We start from the raw sequence: 17,574 nt of genomic DNA, 5'->3' as shown, positions 1-17,574 counted from the left end.
GTCCCTGTGCTGACCTCCTTCAATGATGAACAGCAACATGGCAGTGTAAGCCCGATAAACCCTTTCATTCCCAACTTGCTTTTTGGTCACAGTATTATGCTGCACCAATAGAAACCATCAAAGCGCTTCAATTACTTTGATGCTTCACTAAACTCTGAAGGGCACACTCTGACTCCAAGCAGGAGCACAGGAAGCTTTGACAACACTAAGATTTTATTTAAAAATAAAAGGCAGAGCGTTGTGTTTGGGTCTCAGGTTACAGGAAGCAACTGGAAAAGAGAGCAAGGAAAAACTCTCATCCTCTTCTAAACCAGTGTGAGCGAGGCAGAAGGGAAACAGTTGGAGGGGAGGGTACTGGGTGAACATGAATCAAAGTACAGTGATGTGTGTGTGTGTGTGTGTGTGTGTGTGTGTGTGTGTGTGTGTGTTCACTTCTGCAAGCGTGCCTGCGTGCGTGCATTTATGAGGAATTTTGAAACTTGGTCAGTTGTTCAGTGCCCCTACACACAGCCCTGCCCTGCCACCACCGCCACTCGGTTAAAATAAGAAGAAAGTTTTACTGCACCTCTCTGCATCCTTATAAAAGCATGAATTAACTCATACGAGAGTTTCTCAAAAGTGGCACTGTTAACAGTTTGAAATAGAGAATTCCTTGTGGAGGGTTGCACCCCATCAGATCGTAACAACCCAAATTCTGTCAAATGCATTTTCCGTACAAAATCAGATCTCTGCAGAGAGCCATTGATTGAAAAACACCTTGGAAACTCTTTATAAACTTGTAGAATACTAATCTCCTCTGAAAGAATAAATATTTTTAAACTATCCCCCACTGACCCTGCTGTGAGGGCAAGTGTACCTCACAAAAAAATAACACCATAAAAGAATAACATCACATGTTATGGAGAAGTAGTCCAGCCATAGACCACCTGGCCTAGATAAAGCCCGACTCAACAGTCCTGAGAAAAACAAGAGTTAGGGTCAGCTCGCCCCAGATGCAGGGTGGCCTAGAGTTGAAGTGAGCCCAAGTTAGATCATGTGCGCCAATGTAAACAAACCAGTGAAATTGCTTTACTTTGTGTAACTGTTGCCAACTACCTGTGTAATTTTCCGTATAAACACCTTCCCCAAATTGGGCTCAGGGTGGACTCCTCTGTCTCCTGTGTGAGATATGTGTCATCCTTAGAGCTCCTCTTGTTTCCCAAATACACCTCTTGTTTATTACATCAAGACCGGTTTCTAGTGAGTTCTTGGGGGTTGCGTCGTCTCGAGATTTGAGTGGGGGTCTTCCCCACCCCGGTGGTCTTTCACGCAACACAACTGGCAAACCCATGAGTAAGTTCGGCTTTCCCTCAAAACGAGTTCACTTCATTATTTTAAGGCAGAGCCTTGTTGCACAAAACCAAGTCGGTATTTGCCTGGTTTCCATTCCCCAGCTTAGTGCAATCAACTATCAACCAGGTACTGCCTTCAGATCGCATAAGCAACTTGAATACCAAATGAGGTGCTTATGCCCTCTTGTGGCGGGAATCAGTAAAACAAATTGGAGGCAAAACCAAATTAAAAAAAAAATGTAAGTTGCTTCCCATATGATACATGAATTCTTCTGCCACATATAAATATCTAGCCTTCCATTAAAAGGAATGCAAACAGAACCTGAAGAATAATTCTCACCAATGAGAGATATTACAAAAGTTGGACAAAATATTTCAATGGCTTGGGTACTTAATAGTTTAAAGCTAGTAGATTACGGAAGGAAACAAAAGAACTCTAAGAAAAAACATAAAAGATGTTGGGAGCAATAGGACTTTGAATACTGAATTAAAGCCAAGGTAAAGGGTCCAAATAAAGGTAAAGGGTCCAAATAAAGTGTTCTGGATCACATGCCCTCCTTTCCAAGGCTGAGGGAACACCACCTAAGAGGGGATGGAAAAAAACATTGTAAAAGCCAGAGGTGAGAGAAGTTTGCTGCCAAATAACATCCTCAGAACATGACATTTTCAGTTTTGAACTCGCAGCAACTGTGACGTCCTGCATTGGCCACATAAGATTAAGCCAGTCAACACTACAGAACAGAATGAGAGGGACCCAGGGGCTCCCACATCCAGCTGAGGTTGAATCCGTTTTCTTCAGGGTTTTAACCCATAGTAAGTTGCCCATGTTCCAGTAGGTGGCGCCCTATACCCATGCTGCACAATGAATTATTTTAAAAGTAGAGGGAAGAAAAAAACTGAATAAACAGAGGCGAATGCCAGCAGCAAACCACTGAACTGAGAATAGGACCCCCGTTGAAGGAATCAGAGAAAGAACTGGAAGAGCTTGAAGGGGCTCGAGACCCCATATGTACAACAATGCCAAGCAACCAGAGCTTCCAGGGACTAAGCCACTACCTAAAGACTACATGGACTGACCCTGGACTCTGACCTCATAGGTAGCAATGAATATCCTAGTAAGAGCACCAGTGGAAGGGGAAGCCCTGGGTCCTGCTAAGACTGAACCCCCAGTGAACTAGACTGTTGGGGGGAGGGCGGCAATGGGGGAGGGTTAGGAGGGGAACACCCATAAGGAAGGGGAGGGGGGAGGGGGATGTTTGCCCGGAAACCAAAGAATTATTATTAAGTATTAAATAAATTTTAAAAAAATAAAAAATAAATAAAAATGTAAAATACAAAAAAAAAAGAAGGGAGTTCTGGTATGACATAAATACACTTTATTCACATACGCAGCTACGGAGGGAAAAACATTAAATACCAAAACAGAGAAGTAAATAAAACTGGATCTATTCTACCATTATGATTACAAACAAGAACAGAGCACCTAACTGGGTTTTGGGCCCCAGATCACACATTAAAATAAAGTAAATAAAAGAAGGTGCAGAGCTAGATGACCATTTGAACAATATCTAATCCAAATCATCCTTTTAAAGGGAGATAATGTAGTTCCAGAAAGATTTGGCAAAGTCAGGATTAGGAAGCATAAAGCAAGTTTCTTGTTGTTAATTTGTTTTCATTGCACTCCAGTGGAATCTCCCATCAAGTATAAACACAGAAAAGTTAGATGGTGGTAAGGCAACTTTAAAATAATACACAAACTTGGTCAACTATATATCAAATATTTAACGGATTGATACTACTTGGTGGCTATTTAGCAGTAAGTATCTTCCAGGTTCTGGGATTTCTGAGAGAAGTTCAGGATGAGGTCAGTACTCATATGGGATATATGTTTGGGAAGGGCCTTGGCTAATCCCACAGCAGGCTCTGAAACATGGCTCATCCAGCATCAGGGGTCCTCTCCCTCCCAAGAAGAAAAAATGCCCTCCTGCATCAGTCTTTGGTGAACTCTATTCTGGAACAGAGATGACTTCAAATAAGACAAGAGCATTGCTCAGAGTGACTGAATAATGTGGGGCTGCCATGAGAGGAGCCAGGGGAAACAGTGTTGTGGTTTGCCCTGAAGTTACTGTATTTTGATGCTAATTCCACTGCCCCAAGGACAGCTGCCTAGTCAAGGACTCAGAACTCAGGTGACTTTACCAGAACCACCTCTCCATTGAATCTGTAAAGTACTGGTGAGGGGCAGGTACAGGATAGAAGGAGGCCTGTCATTGGAGGAGAAAGAAGGATGGGCAGGAGAGAAGTTTAAAGGAAGAGGAAGAGACTAGGAGAGAAAGGAGAGAGGAGACGGAGAGACGGGAGAAGCCATGACAGGTGATGTTAAGATTCTGCTCTGTGTATTTACAGGTTGTTATCAATGTTCCTAAGGGATGGATGGTACCGGGCTTTGTATGTTTAAGTAGGCAATTATATCTTACCAATTGGGTCAAAGATTGTTGTGTTGTGTGTTCTTTTATGTGAGGGTTTGAGTGTAGGAAAGTGTGTGGCTGGGATGTGTTTCAGCCAAGATATCTAGCAGATATCTTGGGGCACTGAGGTGCCGGACCTAACAGGGTAAAAGACACCAATATTCTTTTATTTTTATATTTTTACAACAACAAAACAGTAGATAAAAGCTTTTCTGAAAGGTGGGTCTGAACAGCACTTAGTAACTTTAACCACAGTAAGCACATCTGAATGGAGACCCACTCTCAGTCTCTGGGTAGAATGGAGGGAAAGAGGAGCTACACAGGTTAGTCTCTGAGGGCCAAAACAAAAACCAAAAAAGTGTTTTGCTTTGGGCATCTTGGCATGCCTACCTTGTTCAAATAACAAAGGACTGGGAAAATTCAAATGTGACGCAGACAAATGTCAGCTCCAGCATTTGTGTAGACTAGTTGACCTCTAAGGTTGGCTTCTGATTAACATGATTTCTAGGCACATCTTCTCTGTGCCTGTTTCTGTGTAAATCTTGGGTGAATTGTTAATACACAACCACCACTTATTTCTTTCAGTTCCTTTCTCTGCTTCCACCCCGCCCCCCTCTCTCTAAAACAGACTAGCAGGCAAGCCATTAATTAATCAATTGATACATAGATAAATAAAAAATCTCCACAAGAAACACACACAATGCCTACAAAACCACAAAATTGGAAACCATAAATACAAGCAGAAAAAGATCAGGAAAAAAAGCTCAAAAAAGCAATATTTACAAAAACCAAACTATATAAGTGTTGATTGCATTGCTAAAATTTTATATTATATGGTTCATTCAAACGTTATGCTTTCCAGCTATGAGCTTCTTGAGGCCAACGTCTGAGTGCTGGCTACCTTATGCTTGATCATGACTTAGTTGAATTGCATGACGGTACCAAGTCCATTCCACTGGAAATAAGCCTGTAAAGTAGGTTCTGTTAGTCTTGCAGATGAAACACTGGAGTTGCCAGACGTTAAGTGACCTGCCCAACATCACGCAGACACATAGTAGAATTGGGACAGCTAAGCTGAGAACTCCAGACAAGTCTTATATTTATTCCTCAAGGGGAAACAGCCTATATGCTGATTTAGAGCTTCAGGTTGACTTTTTAAAAATAAAATGCTACAAAGTTATTTTTTTGTTCAGTTAAAATTTTCCAGAATTAAAACTATGTATACATCTGAAAAGTGGAGACTAGTCCATTCCAATATTTGTTTGTCCATCAAACTGTTACAATTTTGTCTCTGATATGTGAAACCATCCATCTAAGTTCAGGGGAGCAAAGAGTAAATGTGCCGTAGCCCCTTCTCAATCAATCCGGAGTAGGAAAGGGTTAATTTCATTTCTAAAGTCATCACTGAGAAAAGTCACAGCAGGAACTTATGGTAGGAAACTGAAGCCATCAGAGGACCCCTACTAATTGGCTTACTCCCTGTGGTTTGCTCAGCCCAATCTTTTTTATACCATCCAGGACTGCCTACCCAGAGATAGCGTCATCCACAGTGAACTGGCCCTCCCACATCAACAATTAATCAAAAAAATGTCCTACACAGTTGCCTACAGGCAATGTGATGGAGATTTTTCTCAACCCAGCTTACTCTTCTCAGATGATGTAAGCTTGTGTCAAGTTGTCATGACAGTTAATGATCTCTTGCAGTTTTATGCAAAGGTGAAAGCATATACTAACTATTATAACACAGCCTTTGGGGTTCTTCTCACACAAGACTTTTCTTCCTCTTCTCTTTTTCAGTATTCCAACATGTGCATGTCATGATATTTGTTGGGTTTGGCTTCCTCATGACCTTCCTGAAGAAATATGGTTTCAGTGGTGTAGGTTTTAACCTCTTTCTTGCTGCTCTGGGTCTCCAATGGGGTACGATTGTACAGGGCCTTCTTCACAGCCACGGACTAAAATTTCCCTTCAGAATCAAAAAGTGAGTATACTTGAATGTGAATACATGTACCCTCACCTTCAAGTTCACATGTTAAAATCCTAGCTCCTAACTCGGTGCATAATTAAATAATGAAAGCTCACGAGTTTGAACTGGGATTAGTGCCCAGTTCAAACCTACAACTTAGTGTGTTGTTTTGGTGTGCTATTTACTCTTTATTCAATCCATTCTTTCTTTCACCCTCAGTATGATAAACGCAGACTTCAGTACAGCCACAGTTCTAATTTCCTTTGGTGCTGTCCTGGGGAAAACAAGCCCCATCCAAATGATAATCATGACAATTCTGGAAATTGCTGTATTTGCTGGCAATGAACATCTTGTTACTGAAATATTTAAGGTAAGGGTAAGAAAATATATATATTTATTATGGTCTGATTATGAGTTCTGGATACTACAAGCCATGGGTACCCACTCTACATAAGGGCAAGAGTGCCACCAGACCAAATAGTAAGAAATAGTCACTCTCTAGGGAACATTTATTGCAAGATAGGGCAAGGGAACTTGCACATTATATCATTTCATCTTTATAAAACCATGAAAGGTAAATATCATTGTTATTACTATTTGTCCACAGTAGAATGATTGCAGATGCTAAATGATCCACCTCAGTCTCAGTCTGATTTAAACCACATTTTTCTAACTCTATCAACTCATTTGATTACACCATGTTGCCTATCAATAACTGAGTCTCACTTACATTTAAGCAACTGTGTAAGTGGTCCTATTTTACATAATAGAGACTTATATGGACTCAATTTTTTCTTCTCTATGAAATGTCACTGGTTCCCTTGAAAATAATATGTAGGCTATTTCTCACCGCTCTGATGTACATTTTCCACTTATTTATGCTTATATTGAACAATTGGTTCAAGAGCTAATATTTTCACTTTCTTTGAAGTATTGGTGGTTTGCCAACAAACAGAATTAGTTAAGGTTTCTATCTATACAAAACCAATCAAAAACTTGCATATCCTCTCTATGTTAAATTTCTCCTTAGGACAAATTATCTGAGAAGACAAGGGGGGATGAATTTTGATTTCATGTATTCAGAGCTTTTATTTAGCCTACAGGTCCTTGACTCTATTGTTTCTATGCCCAAAGAGGGGCAGACCTTCACATTGATGGCATTCATTACAGTAATGCAGCTATGCTCCTTGTAGACAGGAAACAAAGGGGCTGGGGACAAAAATCATTCTTCTAATGGCATACTTCCTACAGTTTCCATCAAGTTCTAGTTGTCTACTCAATTACGGAAGCTGTAGTCAAGGCATCCATTGAAGGTATCAAATCCCTCATGATACGACCAGATTCCCAAAGTCGCATCTCTGGACACTGCTGCACTGAGGACCATGTTTCCAACACACATGAGTGTTTGGATATCCACAACACATATATAAACTGTAGCATGCACACCCAGCCAAAGATATGGAAACATAGTGGGAAGTGGGGTTCTCAGAAAGACTATTGAATATAGATTCAAAAGCAAGGATAGAGTTTCTCTGGGAAAGTGAAAACCAAGCTAATACACTGGAATTTCACCAGTCACTAAGGAGTCACTTAATGGCAAAGGAATCTCAAGTACAGAGGTTCACTGTAGTGGTGCACTGAAGGAGGAAAAGAGTTGCAGTGCACGAGAGTAGTTGGCTAGAAACTGCTGGTGCTACCATTGTAAGAAGATGAGATCAGCCAAAGTTCCTATCGGCTCAATGTACTGCTTATGCAAAGACTAACTTGGTGGATTCTGAGGAGGAAATGGGAGGGGCTCTTTTGCTACAAATCAGTGAGCATTTATAGAGCGATGCAGACTTATATGGCATCTGTAAAGTCCAAATAAAATTAATGGTCAGCTATCTCTCCCCTGAAACAGTATGCTAAAGAGAAGCAAGGTTCCTATATGGAACTGTTCAGAAAAGTTTAAAGTTGAGAATATATATGTGCTAGAGCAGTAACGGAACTCCATTCAGTGACGTTTCTCTTCAAGGGCACTGGATCTTTGTCCAAAGATGTAACGAACTAGGCATTTCTTCTGCTACACCACTCTGAAGATCTTAACTAAATTTGTGACGGTTTTCATACCGTAGTTTGCATACAGAACTGCTCCTGGCTCAACATTCTAGATTTTCTCTCTAGAAACACAAAATGGAGAATGCTTAATTAAAGCCATACCAGATCCTAAAACAGGAACTTAATTCTCTTCAAATTAGTATTGGAACTCAGGAGGGCTTCATGTGTTATACAAAATAATGTGGGAAACTGACCTTTGTCAGGTTCAAGTCTTTGAGGTATAGTTATTTAAGGTTTACATACTTGAGGCATAGGTAAATGAGCTCTAACTACAAAGCCAAATAAATGTAAATCATTTTTTGTTTTGCATCAAGCATAATGCCTCATTCTTCCCTGAGTACTTCTTCAACCTGAAATAGCCTAGTGACTTTTGGGTGCTCAGTAAGAGCCTGGCTCTTAAGGAATATGGGCTCAACCTAAAAACCAACACAACTCTATTAGGAAGATAATATATCCCAGATTTATACATTCTAAATTTCGGGGACATTTAGTAATTTTTGGTAGTCACATCACAAGAAGTACCTCACCATTGCATGCCTCAAGAATTTGTAGTGCCTTTTCTCATTTAACTGCCTCGTTTTATCTTTCCTTTAACATCTCCCTGCACAATTCTCTCATTGTCCTTTTGACTGTATCGAGAACCAGTTTCACCTCTGTTTCTGCAAATGCACTTTTGTCATGGCAGGCCTCTGACACTGGGGCGTCAATGACAATCCATGCCTTTGGAGCCTACTTTGGCTTAGCGGTAGCAGGCGTCTTATACCGGTCTGGCCTCAAACATGGACACCCAAATGAAGAATCTGTGTACCACTCTGACTTGTTTGCAATGATCGGTGAGTAAAAGGAACCTGATACTTGTCTATTTGGTGATACCTACACTTGAACATGTGTCTGAAGATGCTCAGAAGGTCTGTTTTGGAGATGACTGTTTTATGGTGGATCAGTAGTCCATCTTCTAGCTTTTTGATGAGCAAGCCTTTAACAATGACAGACATCAATTCCCAGAGCAAGCTACCCTTTAAAATGATTTTTCCTATAATAACTAACACCATTTATGATTTACAGGAACACTTTTCCTGTGGATGTTTTGGCCCAGCTTTAATTCAGCCATTGCTCAACCTGAAAATAATCAGTATAGGGCCATTGTCAACACATACATGTCCCTTGCTGCCTGTGTGATCACAGCCTATGCCTTGTCCAGCCTTGTTGAGCGCCGAGGCAGGCTGGATATGGTAAGTGTCTGTATTCAACCAATGGGAACTTCCTTAATGTCAACAGTTGCATTTTGGAGAATGGTTTGAAAATAATATTCATTCATTCACTATCTACTTTGCTAGGATGAAGTCAAGTAATTCACAGTTTTGTAAGTTATGCTGTCATGTAAAAATCAGACAAAATGGATTTTTTTTTCATAATAAAACTAAGTGCTTTTAACTCTATAGAAATTCCCCCCTAATTCTTGGCTTGTCAAAGAGTAGAACTAGTAAGTCAGACTGGGTGTTGGCTCTATTTTCCCACTTATAGGTGTTCTCAAAATAAGAGCAATCTTGTGCAGTCACTGGTATAATTTCCTTCCTCAGTGGATGGCCCAGCACCCTTGCATATCTGAGCAGCACCAACTGAGCTCAGTAGGGTCTCAAAAATTGTGACAATTGGAGGGGGCATGTTATAATATGTATATATCATTCAGGGAAATTTGGGAGAAGAAAATAGGAGGCAATTGCTATTATACTTCATTGTGTGTGTGTGTGTGTGTGTGTGTGTGTGTGTGTGTGTGTGTTTAAGAAAGAATAAACAGAAACAATAATACCACATAAGGCTGTAGGAAAGGGAAATGATGAGTTGGGGGTGCTAGCTAAATCCAAACCAGAACTTGAATAAGATTGAAGTAATAGTAGTTTAAATTTTTTTATGTTTATGTAAGATGTTGATGCTGGAGGAATGTAGACATATAGGAATTCCCTGTGTGCCCAAAAAGTAACATTACATCTGTTTTTCAAGTTCAACCTCTTGCCTCAAGCTTCTTGCCTGTGAGTTAGAAAAATGGTTATTCAAGATAAAACCTCAGATCAAGCACTCTTCGTTTTCAACCTAGAGTAGGAAGTGAATGCTGACTTGCATATATTTATAAAGTATTTTTTAGTTTATGGATTTTTGCCTGCAAGTATATCAGTGGACCACATGCACACAGTGCCCATGGCAGCAAAAAAAAGGATATTGGATCCCTGGTAACTGGAATCACAGAGGAGTTGTTAGCCACTGTGTGGTCTCTGGGTACTGAACCCAGGGTCCTCTGGTAAAGCAGAAAGTATCCATAAATATATGTATGCCAAATAGTGGCATACATAAAGCAAGGATAAGAATATATATTTCAACTCTTTACAATTTGTGTCATAAGAAACAACTGTCAGCCTTTTTTTTTTTTAATTTTACTGAACAGGTACTCTTTTTAAAATGACACATACCCAACTCTTTGGGTATAGCACCCAGACTGTAGCCTCTGAGAATTCTGGTGAGCTAAAATTGGTTCTTTCCCCAATCACAGACATTTCGGGTCATAATATGTCTCGAGGAAAGAAAAAAAAGTGTGTCTGTGCATGCGCGCACGTGCGTGCGTGCGTGTGTGCGTGCATGTCTGTGTGTGTGTGTGTGTGTGTCTGTGTGTTTGTTCGATGTGCGAACAAACAACTAACCCAGGGTTCACTGGACCCTGCTTTCCTCCAGTCTTTCTGACATGGCCTCATCCCACTCTCATTCATGGTTTTTCCTCATGCAGGTACACATTCAGAATGCTACTCTAGCAGGAGGTGTGGCTGTGGGCACATGTGCAGACATGGAAATCCCCCTATATTTTGCTATGACCATTGGAAGCATTGCAGGGATCATCTCAGTGCTTGGATACAAGTTCCTTAGTGTATGTACGACAACCCTATTGAACCAAACCTTAAATCTGCCTCACTATCTTCTCAAGTCCAACCATTGGGATTCGTGGAATGAGTGGAAAAGAAATATATTGTTCCCTTCCCTATGTGCCTTTCCCTGAAGGCCAGTTATTTTTTTTTTCAGAAATACCACGCATGCTGCAGCCATGCAGTGACTCTTTGCTGACCTCTGTGTGGAGAAGGGAAACTGGTACTAGTTATCAGTAACTAAGCATGAAGTTAATGTTATGGGTTTATGCTAATTTCTTTTTTAAAAGTTCCAGAGACTCTTTGATTTATGTTTTTTGTGAACTTTGTGTTCCAATGAGGCAAAGGAGATGCTCCTAGAGGATGGGAAAGTGAAGCCATTCCCTTCCAATCCAGACACTAAGGACCATATTATTACCAATTGTATGTTTGGCATGGGTGCATTTCAATTTCACAAGAAAATCAAAGTCCTGGATAAAATTTCTTCTTCTGAGAAGAGAAAGAAATGGAGAGATGAGGGGAGAGAATACAAAGTAGCAGACAGCAGATGCGTTGGGTAAAAAAAGGAGTGCTACAGACTTTTTTAAATATCACATGTGTGGACATTATGCTAATGAGTAGCTTTTGGCTGTTTTTATCAGAAATTAATCTGGTTTAATAGCATAACATTGTAACTATCCATTTATATTGAGTAATAATAGCACAGAGTGTGTCTTATATATGTGTGATAAGATTTTATAAATATATTCTTCTACACAGTGGTTTGCTCCAGTATGGAGTTCTGTCTGCCTTACAAAATAATGACCTTCTTCTCTTTCACAATCTTAGCCACTCTTAGCTCATAAACTGATGATACACGATACATGTGGGGTTCATAACTTGCACGGCTTACCCGGTGTGTTTGGAGGCCTTGCCAGCATTGTGGCCATAAGCTGGGGGAAGTCTACAGTGTGAGTACAAACCAATGTGTGTTTCTCCCTGGTCCTGTGCTTTCTAATTGTGTTTGTTGAAATACATCCTGATGTGGGTGGGCCCCTGTTATTCCTCTTGCTGTCTTCATTAACATTCTAGGCTCAAGGAGACTTAAGGGACAGAATACCACTAATGAATCTTTTCAAGTTGCCTCCTTTCCCAGACTTCCCTTGTTTAATCTTTCATCAACTCTATTACCTGCCTGCTTTGAGAGAAGTGCCATGCTAGTGATTCCTCCACATTCAAAGTTCAACAGCTGTTCCTTTAGTACCCAGACATATTCCACAGCCATTTATCACATTCTTCTGTCCCCAACTTATAATGGCTTTTTAAAGTTTTACATTTATTTACTTGGGGTGTGTGTGTGTGTGTGTGTGTGTGTGTGTGTGTGTGTGTGTGTGAAGACAGAAGTCATGTACGTGTCATATGTATATGTGGAAGTCTGAAGGCAGCTTGCAGGAGTTGATATTCTTCCTTCCACATGGATCCAGGTATCCAACTCAGGTAGTAAGACTTGACAGCAATCTTTCTCATGCACTGAGCCATCTCCTGGCCCTCTATTTTATTATCTTTATTTTAAGGCCATAGTTCTCAAACTGTAGGTAGAGACCCCTTTGGAAGTTGAATAAATCTTTCACAGCGGTTGCATATCAGATATCCTGCAGATTAATAATAGCCTCAAAATTATAGTTATAAAGTAGGAAGAAAAATAATTTTATGGTTGGAGGTCACCACAGCATAAAGAACTACATCAAAAGGCTGCAACATTACAAAAGTTAAGAACCACTATTTTAAGATAATTGCCTTTGGTATTACCAATATATTCCTCACTGTCTTCATTGCCTTCCCCTAACATGTAGGCTAAACTTTCTGATGTTATTAGTGAGCCTTCTAATTTCACTAAAATTGCTTATGTGCAGTGGTAAGGAAATGGCAGCTATGTGGTTTTAGACATTATTCCACTTACCCTGTCTAGAAGAGGAGTTTAGGAACTGATAGTCAGTAGATTTTTATTGTATGAATGAAATCAAGGATCAATCTTTTTTAAGGTCTGTAACTCCTTCTGATGAACACTTTATTAACCATGGCTAGTGAATGACAAAGAAAATAAAAATAGAAAACCACAAGTGACCACACGTTTCCTTGTAGGTAAAACAATCCATTGTCTTCAAGACAGCAAACACACACACTTTCAGTAGACGAGGCTTGTTTGTTGCCATTCACTCTTAGGAAAACATCTAATTCTTTGACTTTGATTACCTAGGTCCACTATGGCTATGCAGGCAGCAGCACTGGGATCTTCCATTGGCTCAGCAATTGTTGGAGGTTTGGTTACAGGTCTGTATCAAAAGGGAATATTTAGCTGGATTCCATGGTATATGCTTGTAACCACAGCTACTTGAGAGGTTAATATGAAAGGACTGGGACTTCTGGACCACTTTAAAGGTATCTCAAAACAATAGGAATAAGAACCAGATCAACTCTTGCCAGTACCCTATTACTCCATTACTTAGCAGAAGATTCAAGTTCACTGGTAAATCCTGCTAACTAATTATGTCAGCTAAAAGAGGTGTCTTCAAACCGTCTTCTAATTACTTAGGATGAAGCCTCCCCTCTTCATGTGCTTTATTCTTCCTCTGCCCACACAGGTCTCATTCTAAAGCTACCTGTCTGGAACCAGCCACCTGACGAGTACTGCTTTGATGATTCTGTTTCTTGGAAGGTAATGCACAGGATTCAAAACGAGAATGTAAATGACAGTTCTGTTGCCATTCGGGTAGCCAAGGACCCTTTTGTTCTTCCTGAATCAAAATGATGAGTAGGCAAGGAGGACTTTCCAAATACTGGTCTCTAGCATCTTCTTCTCTTTCCTGCTTGGTAGTGTCTGCAGGGACAGCAGCTAGGTAGAAACAATGGCCACTGATTCTCTGTAGAGTTATAGTCCTTATGTAGGATTAGAGTATCAGGACCTTTACTGCAATTAATTATCCACCCTCAGCAGCAGCCATGCTATTATTCCCATCCTTGGCCTAGAACCTTGATATAGGAAACTTCATTGTGCTTTTGAACTCTTATAGTGACAAGGCTTTTAGGTCCCCCTTTTCTTCTCCTGTAGTCTTAGCTCTCTCTCTCTCTCTCTCTCTCTCTCTCTCTCTCTCTCTCTCTCTCTCTCTCTCTCTCTCTATCCTTCTGCTGGACACCTTCTTCCACCTTGGCTGCTTTTGAACTGTCCACCTGATTCTTCATCTAAGACACTCAACAACTTAGCTGCCGCTAGGATGAGTAGCCAGAGTGTCATCGTCTGCTCTTTTGTTTCTGATGAATGCTAGGGCCTTTCGGGAATCACAGCCACTTTGGGAAGCAGACTCCAGGCAAAAATTAGGCCTCTTGGAAGATGGGTGCTCAGAAGCAGTCACTGAATGTACACCAGGCTTCTCTGGGGGCTTAGATCAGCCTGGAAGCAGGCACTGCCCATCCCACACTTCTACTAGGTCCGCTGCTGAATTCTCTGCTGTGTCTGCTGCTTGGTCCAGTGCTGCATCTCCAGCCTTACAGCAGCTATCTACATTGCTGCTTATCCACTTGGCCTGTCAGCTTTTAAATTCTTCATACCACAGTCAGCTGTGGTGGTGCACCTCTTCAATGCTAACGCTCTGGAGGCAGAGGCAGATGGAGCTCTTGTGAGATGGAGGCAAGCCTAGTCTACACAGCAAGTTTCAGGCCAGTGGGCTGTTGAGAGAGAGAGAGAGAGAGAGAGAGAGAGAGAGAGAGAGAGAGAGAGAGAGAGGGAAGGAGGTGGGGAGAGAGAGGGGGGAGGGAGGAGAGGGAGAGACTGTGTCACAAAAACAAAGAGAACTAGAAATGAAAAGAAAAGAAAGGAGGAAAGAAGAAAGGAGAGAAGGAAGGAAAGGAAGGAAGGAAGACAGACAAAGAGAGAGAGAGAAAGGCAAAAAACAAGCTCCTCATGCCACTTGCCATTGCCACTCTACTGTCACTGCTACTGTTTTCATATTACCAGCTCAGCTTGCAACTACTCAAAGATAAGATTACTCAAGAGTAGCCATGCATTGGTCTGATACACAGCATTCGCAGAGCCAATGCTTCAGGGTCTCCCGGCAGACTCACTGGATGGAGCTGAGCAGCATGCATGTATAGTGAGATAACGGATAATTGGAAGATCTACAGCTAGGTTGTTGTTGATGCTCAGCCTTATCTCCTAGCAACAATCACACCCACCGAGGCTTGAGTTTGGAATAAATTGTAGCCTTGCCTGTCAGCATCCGTCATACATTTTTTTTTCCTAGCACTAGAGAAAATGCTCTCCCTCTGGCCAGCATGGAGACAAGCTGTAATAGCTCCAACTGGGGTTGCTGTGCAATTTTTCTGTGATTTTCTTAGGGCATCTGTAGAATGCATGAGACAGCTAGTGCTAGCTTTAAGAATAAAGCAGTAAGAAAAAAAAAAGTAAAGCAGTTGCCTGTTAGATTGATAGCTTTTTTGATCAAGATCTATCCAGTAAGACTGAGCCTAACAGCTGCTAATTAAGACTCAGAATCATTACACCCAATGTGCTTGTTTACTCACAGGAAAACAAACACCAGGGATTCTTTTAAAATAACTTAAAGAACTTAAAATTAACAGAAATTTTTTTTGTTGTTGTTCTTTTTTTCGGAGCTGGGGACCGAACTCAGGGCCTTGCGCTTCCTAGGCAAGCGCTCTACCACTGAGCTAAATCCCCAACCCCAGAATTAACAGAAATTTTAACAGCTTTTTGTACCATGCACTACAGTGCTTGGCTGCCTAAGAAGTGAGTTCTACTTATCTGTCTCGATCCCACTGAGGAAAACTTTACTTAAGTCCTATGCTTGTGTAGCATGTATGTAATAAAACTGCCTGAACTTCCTAGTCACAGAAAGAAATAAGGCAGTTCATCTCTCCAGAAAAGATCAAAAGTTAAGGGCTGGAGATATGGCTCAGCAGTGAAAGGAGGTTATTTCTCTTGCAGAGGAACTCTGTTCCCAACATCCAAATCATCTGACTCACAACCACCTCCATTTCCCAGGCATCTAAAACCCATTTCTGGCCTTCAAGGGTACCTACATGCACATAGTGCACATGCAGGCACACACGTACACATGAATTAAAATAAATAAATGAAAAATTAGAAAAAGTTAAATTACTTTCTGAAGCAGAAACTAAGTAAACACGGAACTTAACCAACAAGTGTCATTTCTGTTCTTTTATATCAATTCTTTAAAAAGGTGCTCATAGAAAAAGGTGGTCAACAGTTTGATGTGTTGTATTCAAGCTGAGAGTAGGATGAAAAGCCAGATGTACTGTCTGAGGCTGAAGGCTTTTAGAAAGCACACATCAAAAGTAGCGAACTTAAGGTTCTTTTCATCCCTCACATTATGACTGCTGACCCCAGGGTCGTTTTCTCACAAAGCATTTTCTTCACATCTTGAGTGACATAGAAGCTTCAACAGATTAGTTGGAAAACTGGGTTTGGGAAGAGGAAATGAAGTCAAAGTCAGTGAAATAAACAATTTGTTTTTATATTTCCTTTAACTCAAATAATTTGACATCAGAGTTTTTCTAAGCAAAGAAAACACCTTTGCTTCAGTATTAACTTATGACAGTGCCAGCAACAGAACCATTAAGAGTCACATTACTGTTTTTGTTTTTCAAGGTTCCCAAATACAGAGAACTGGATAATTACTTCTTTCAACACGTGACTCACAACCATGTGGAACACGAAGTCTAAATACCATTCCTAAACTCAGCATCCTCAGACTTACCAGGAAGAGTCAAGTTTAAAGAAACCAACGCTTGGTATACAGAGAGATAGGCATGGCAATATAAAATATAAATACAAAAGATGCCTTTAGTTTTGGTATTATTCCTTGATGTTCAAATGATTTCTCAGTCGACGGAAAATTGCTCACAAAGCAGTCTATCCTAGACCCTAAGGATGACTGCAAACGAAGAGGTTCCTAATGAATGTTTGATTGTATTCTTGATAATTTGCAAAAGAGATGAATCATAGAAATCAATATTTCTTGATCATATCAGACTTTATCCACTTTTTAGGTGAGTTTTCATTGTGGTATCTTTGTGCATGTGTGTCATAGCCCTACCCCTATCCACTGCAGTCCCTCAAGATTCTTTGCCCCCTCCAGCTGGGTCCCTTTCTTCCCCGACTTAGGTATTTCTTGTTCTATTACATGCATTTTATCTGCAACCCTTTAGCTTCTTAATGTACATGTCTTCAGTTCCAAAGAGTATAAAGCTGAAGTCAAAGGACATATTAAAGAATCTATTCTAGAAAAATGAAATAAATCTATGTAAATAAAAGGTAATATTAATGTTCTAGTTAGCATCGTTTTAAATCTTAAAAACAGTCACAGTAATGTTACACTGTTGTTTGCATATTCTTATCCTTGATACCTTCTTATGGTTATTATTTGTAATAAGAGTTTAAAGGCCACCTGTATAAATTTTCAAATGATTAAATATTATCTTAAAATAAGGTATTTGTCTTTATCTCTTCTTCATATGATTGAATCCATTTTAAGAGCACATATACTCACACCTCATACTTAATGCATATTAAAATTGTGCGTTCCCTATAAAAATCAAATGACCTTTTTGAAGTATAAATTTTAAAGGACTGCATTTGGAAATGTTGACTGGCACAGTCTCACTAAACCATTTTTATAAAAATCAAGTAACATTTTTTCATATTTAGAGTTTTTGATTTTTTTTTTCCATCCTCCAGTCCTGAAATCTTAACAGAAACTAACTAGGTACCAAAAAACATATGAGCACTG

At 40.3% G+C, this 17,574-nt stretch overlaps 1 protein-coding gene across 1 annotated transcript in view; it reads left to right on the top strand.

Annotated features, from left to right (window-relative positions):
- The window catches only part of Rhag (Rh-associated glycoprotein), a 28,036-nt gene extending 10,763 nt beyond the window's left edge, over positions 1-17,273 (top strand). Inside the window, 9 exon segments of the mRNA NM_023022.2 lie at positions 5,597-5,780; positions 5,985-6,135; positions 8,548-8,695; positions 8,928-9,094; positions 10,639-10,776; positions 11,600-11,721; positions 13,008-13,081; positions 13,393-13,466; positions 16,434-17,273. Coding sequence (NP_075411.2) covers positions 5,597-5,780; positions 5,985-6,135; positions 8,548-8,695; positions 8,928-9,094; positions 10,639-10,776; positions 11,600-11,721; positions 13,008-13,081; positions 13,393-13,466; positions 16,434-16,508 — 1,133 coding nt within the window. The 3' untranslated portion in view covers positions 16,509-17,273.
- Positions 17,274-17,574: the final 301 nt, after the last annotated feature.

Source organism: Rattus norvegicus, chromosome 9 (genome assembly GCF_021556685.1).
Source record: "Rattus norvegicus strain SHRSP/BbbUtx chromosome 9, alternate assembly SHRSP_T2T, whole genome shotgun sequence".
NCBI lineage: Eukaryota > Metazoa > Chordata > Mammalia > Rodentia > Muridae > Rattus > Rattus norvegicus.
The sequence above is the reverse complement of the archived record's forward strand: the minus strand, read 5'-3'. Positions and strand labels throughout refer to the sequence as shown.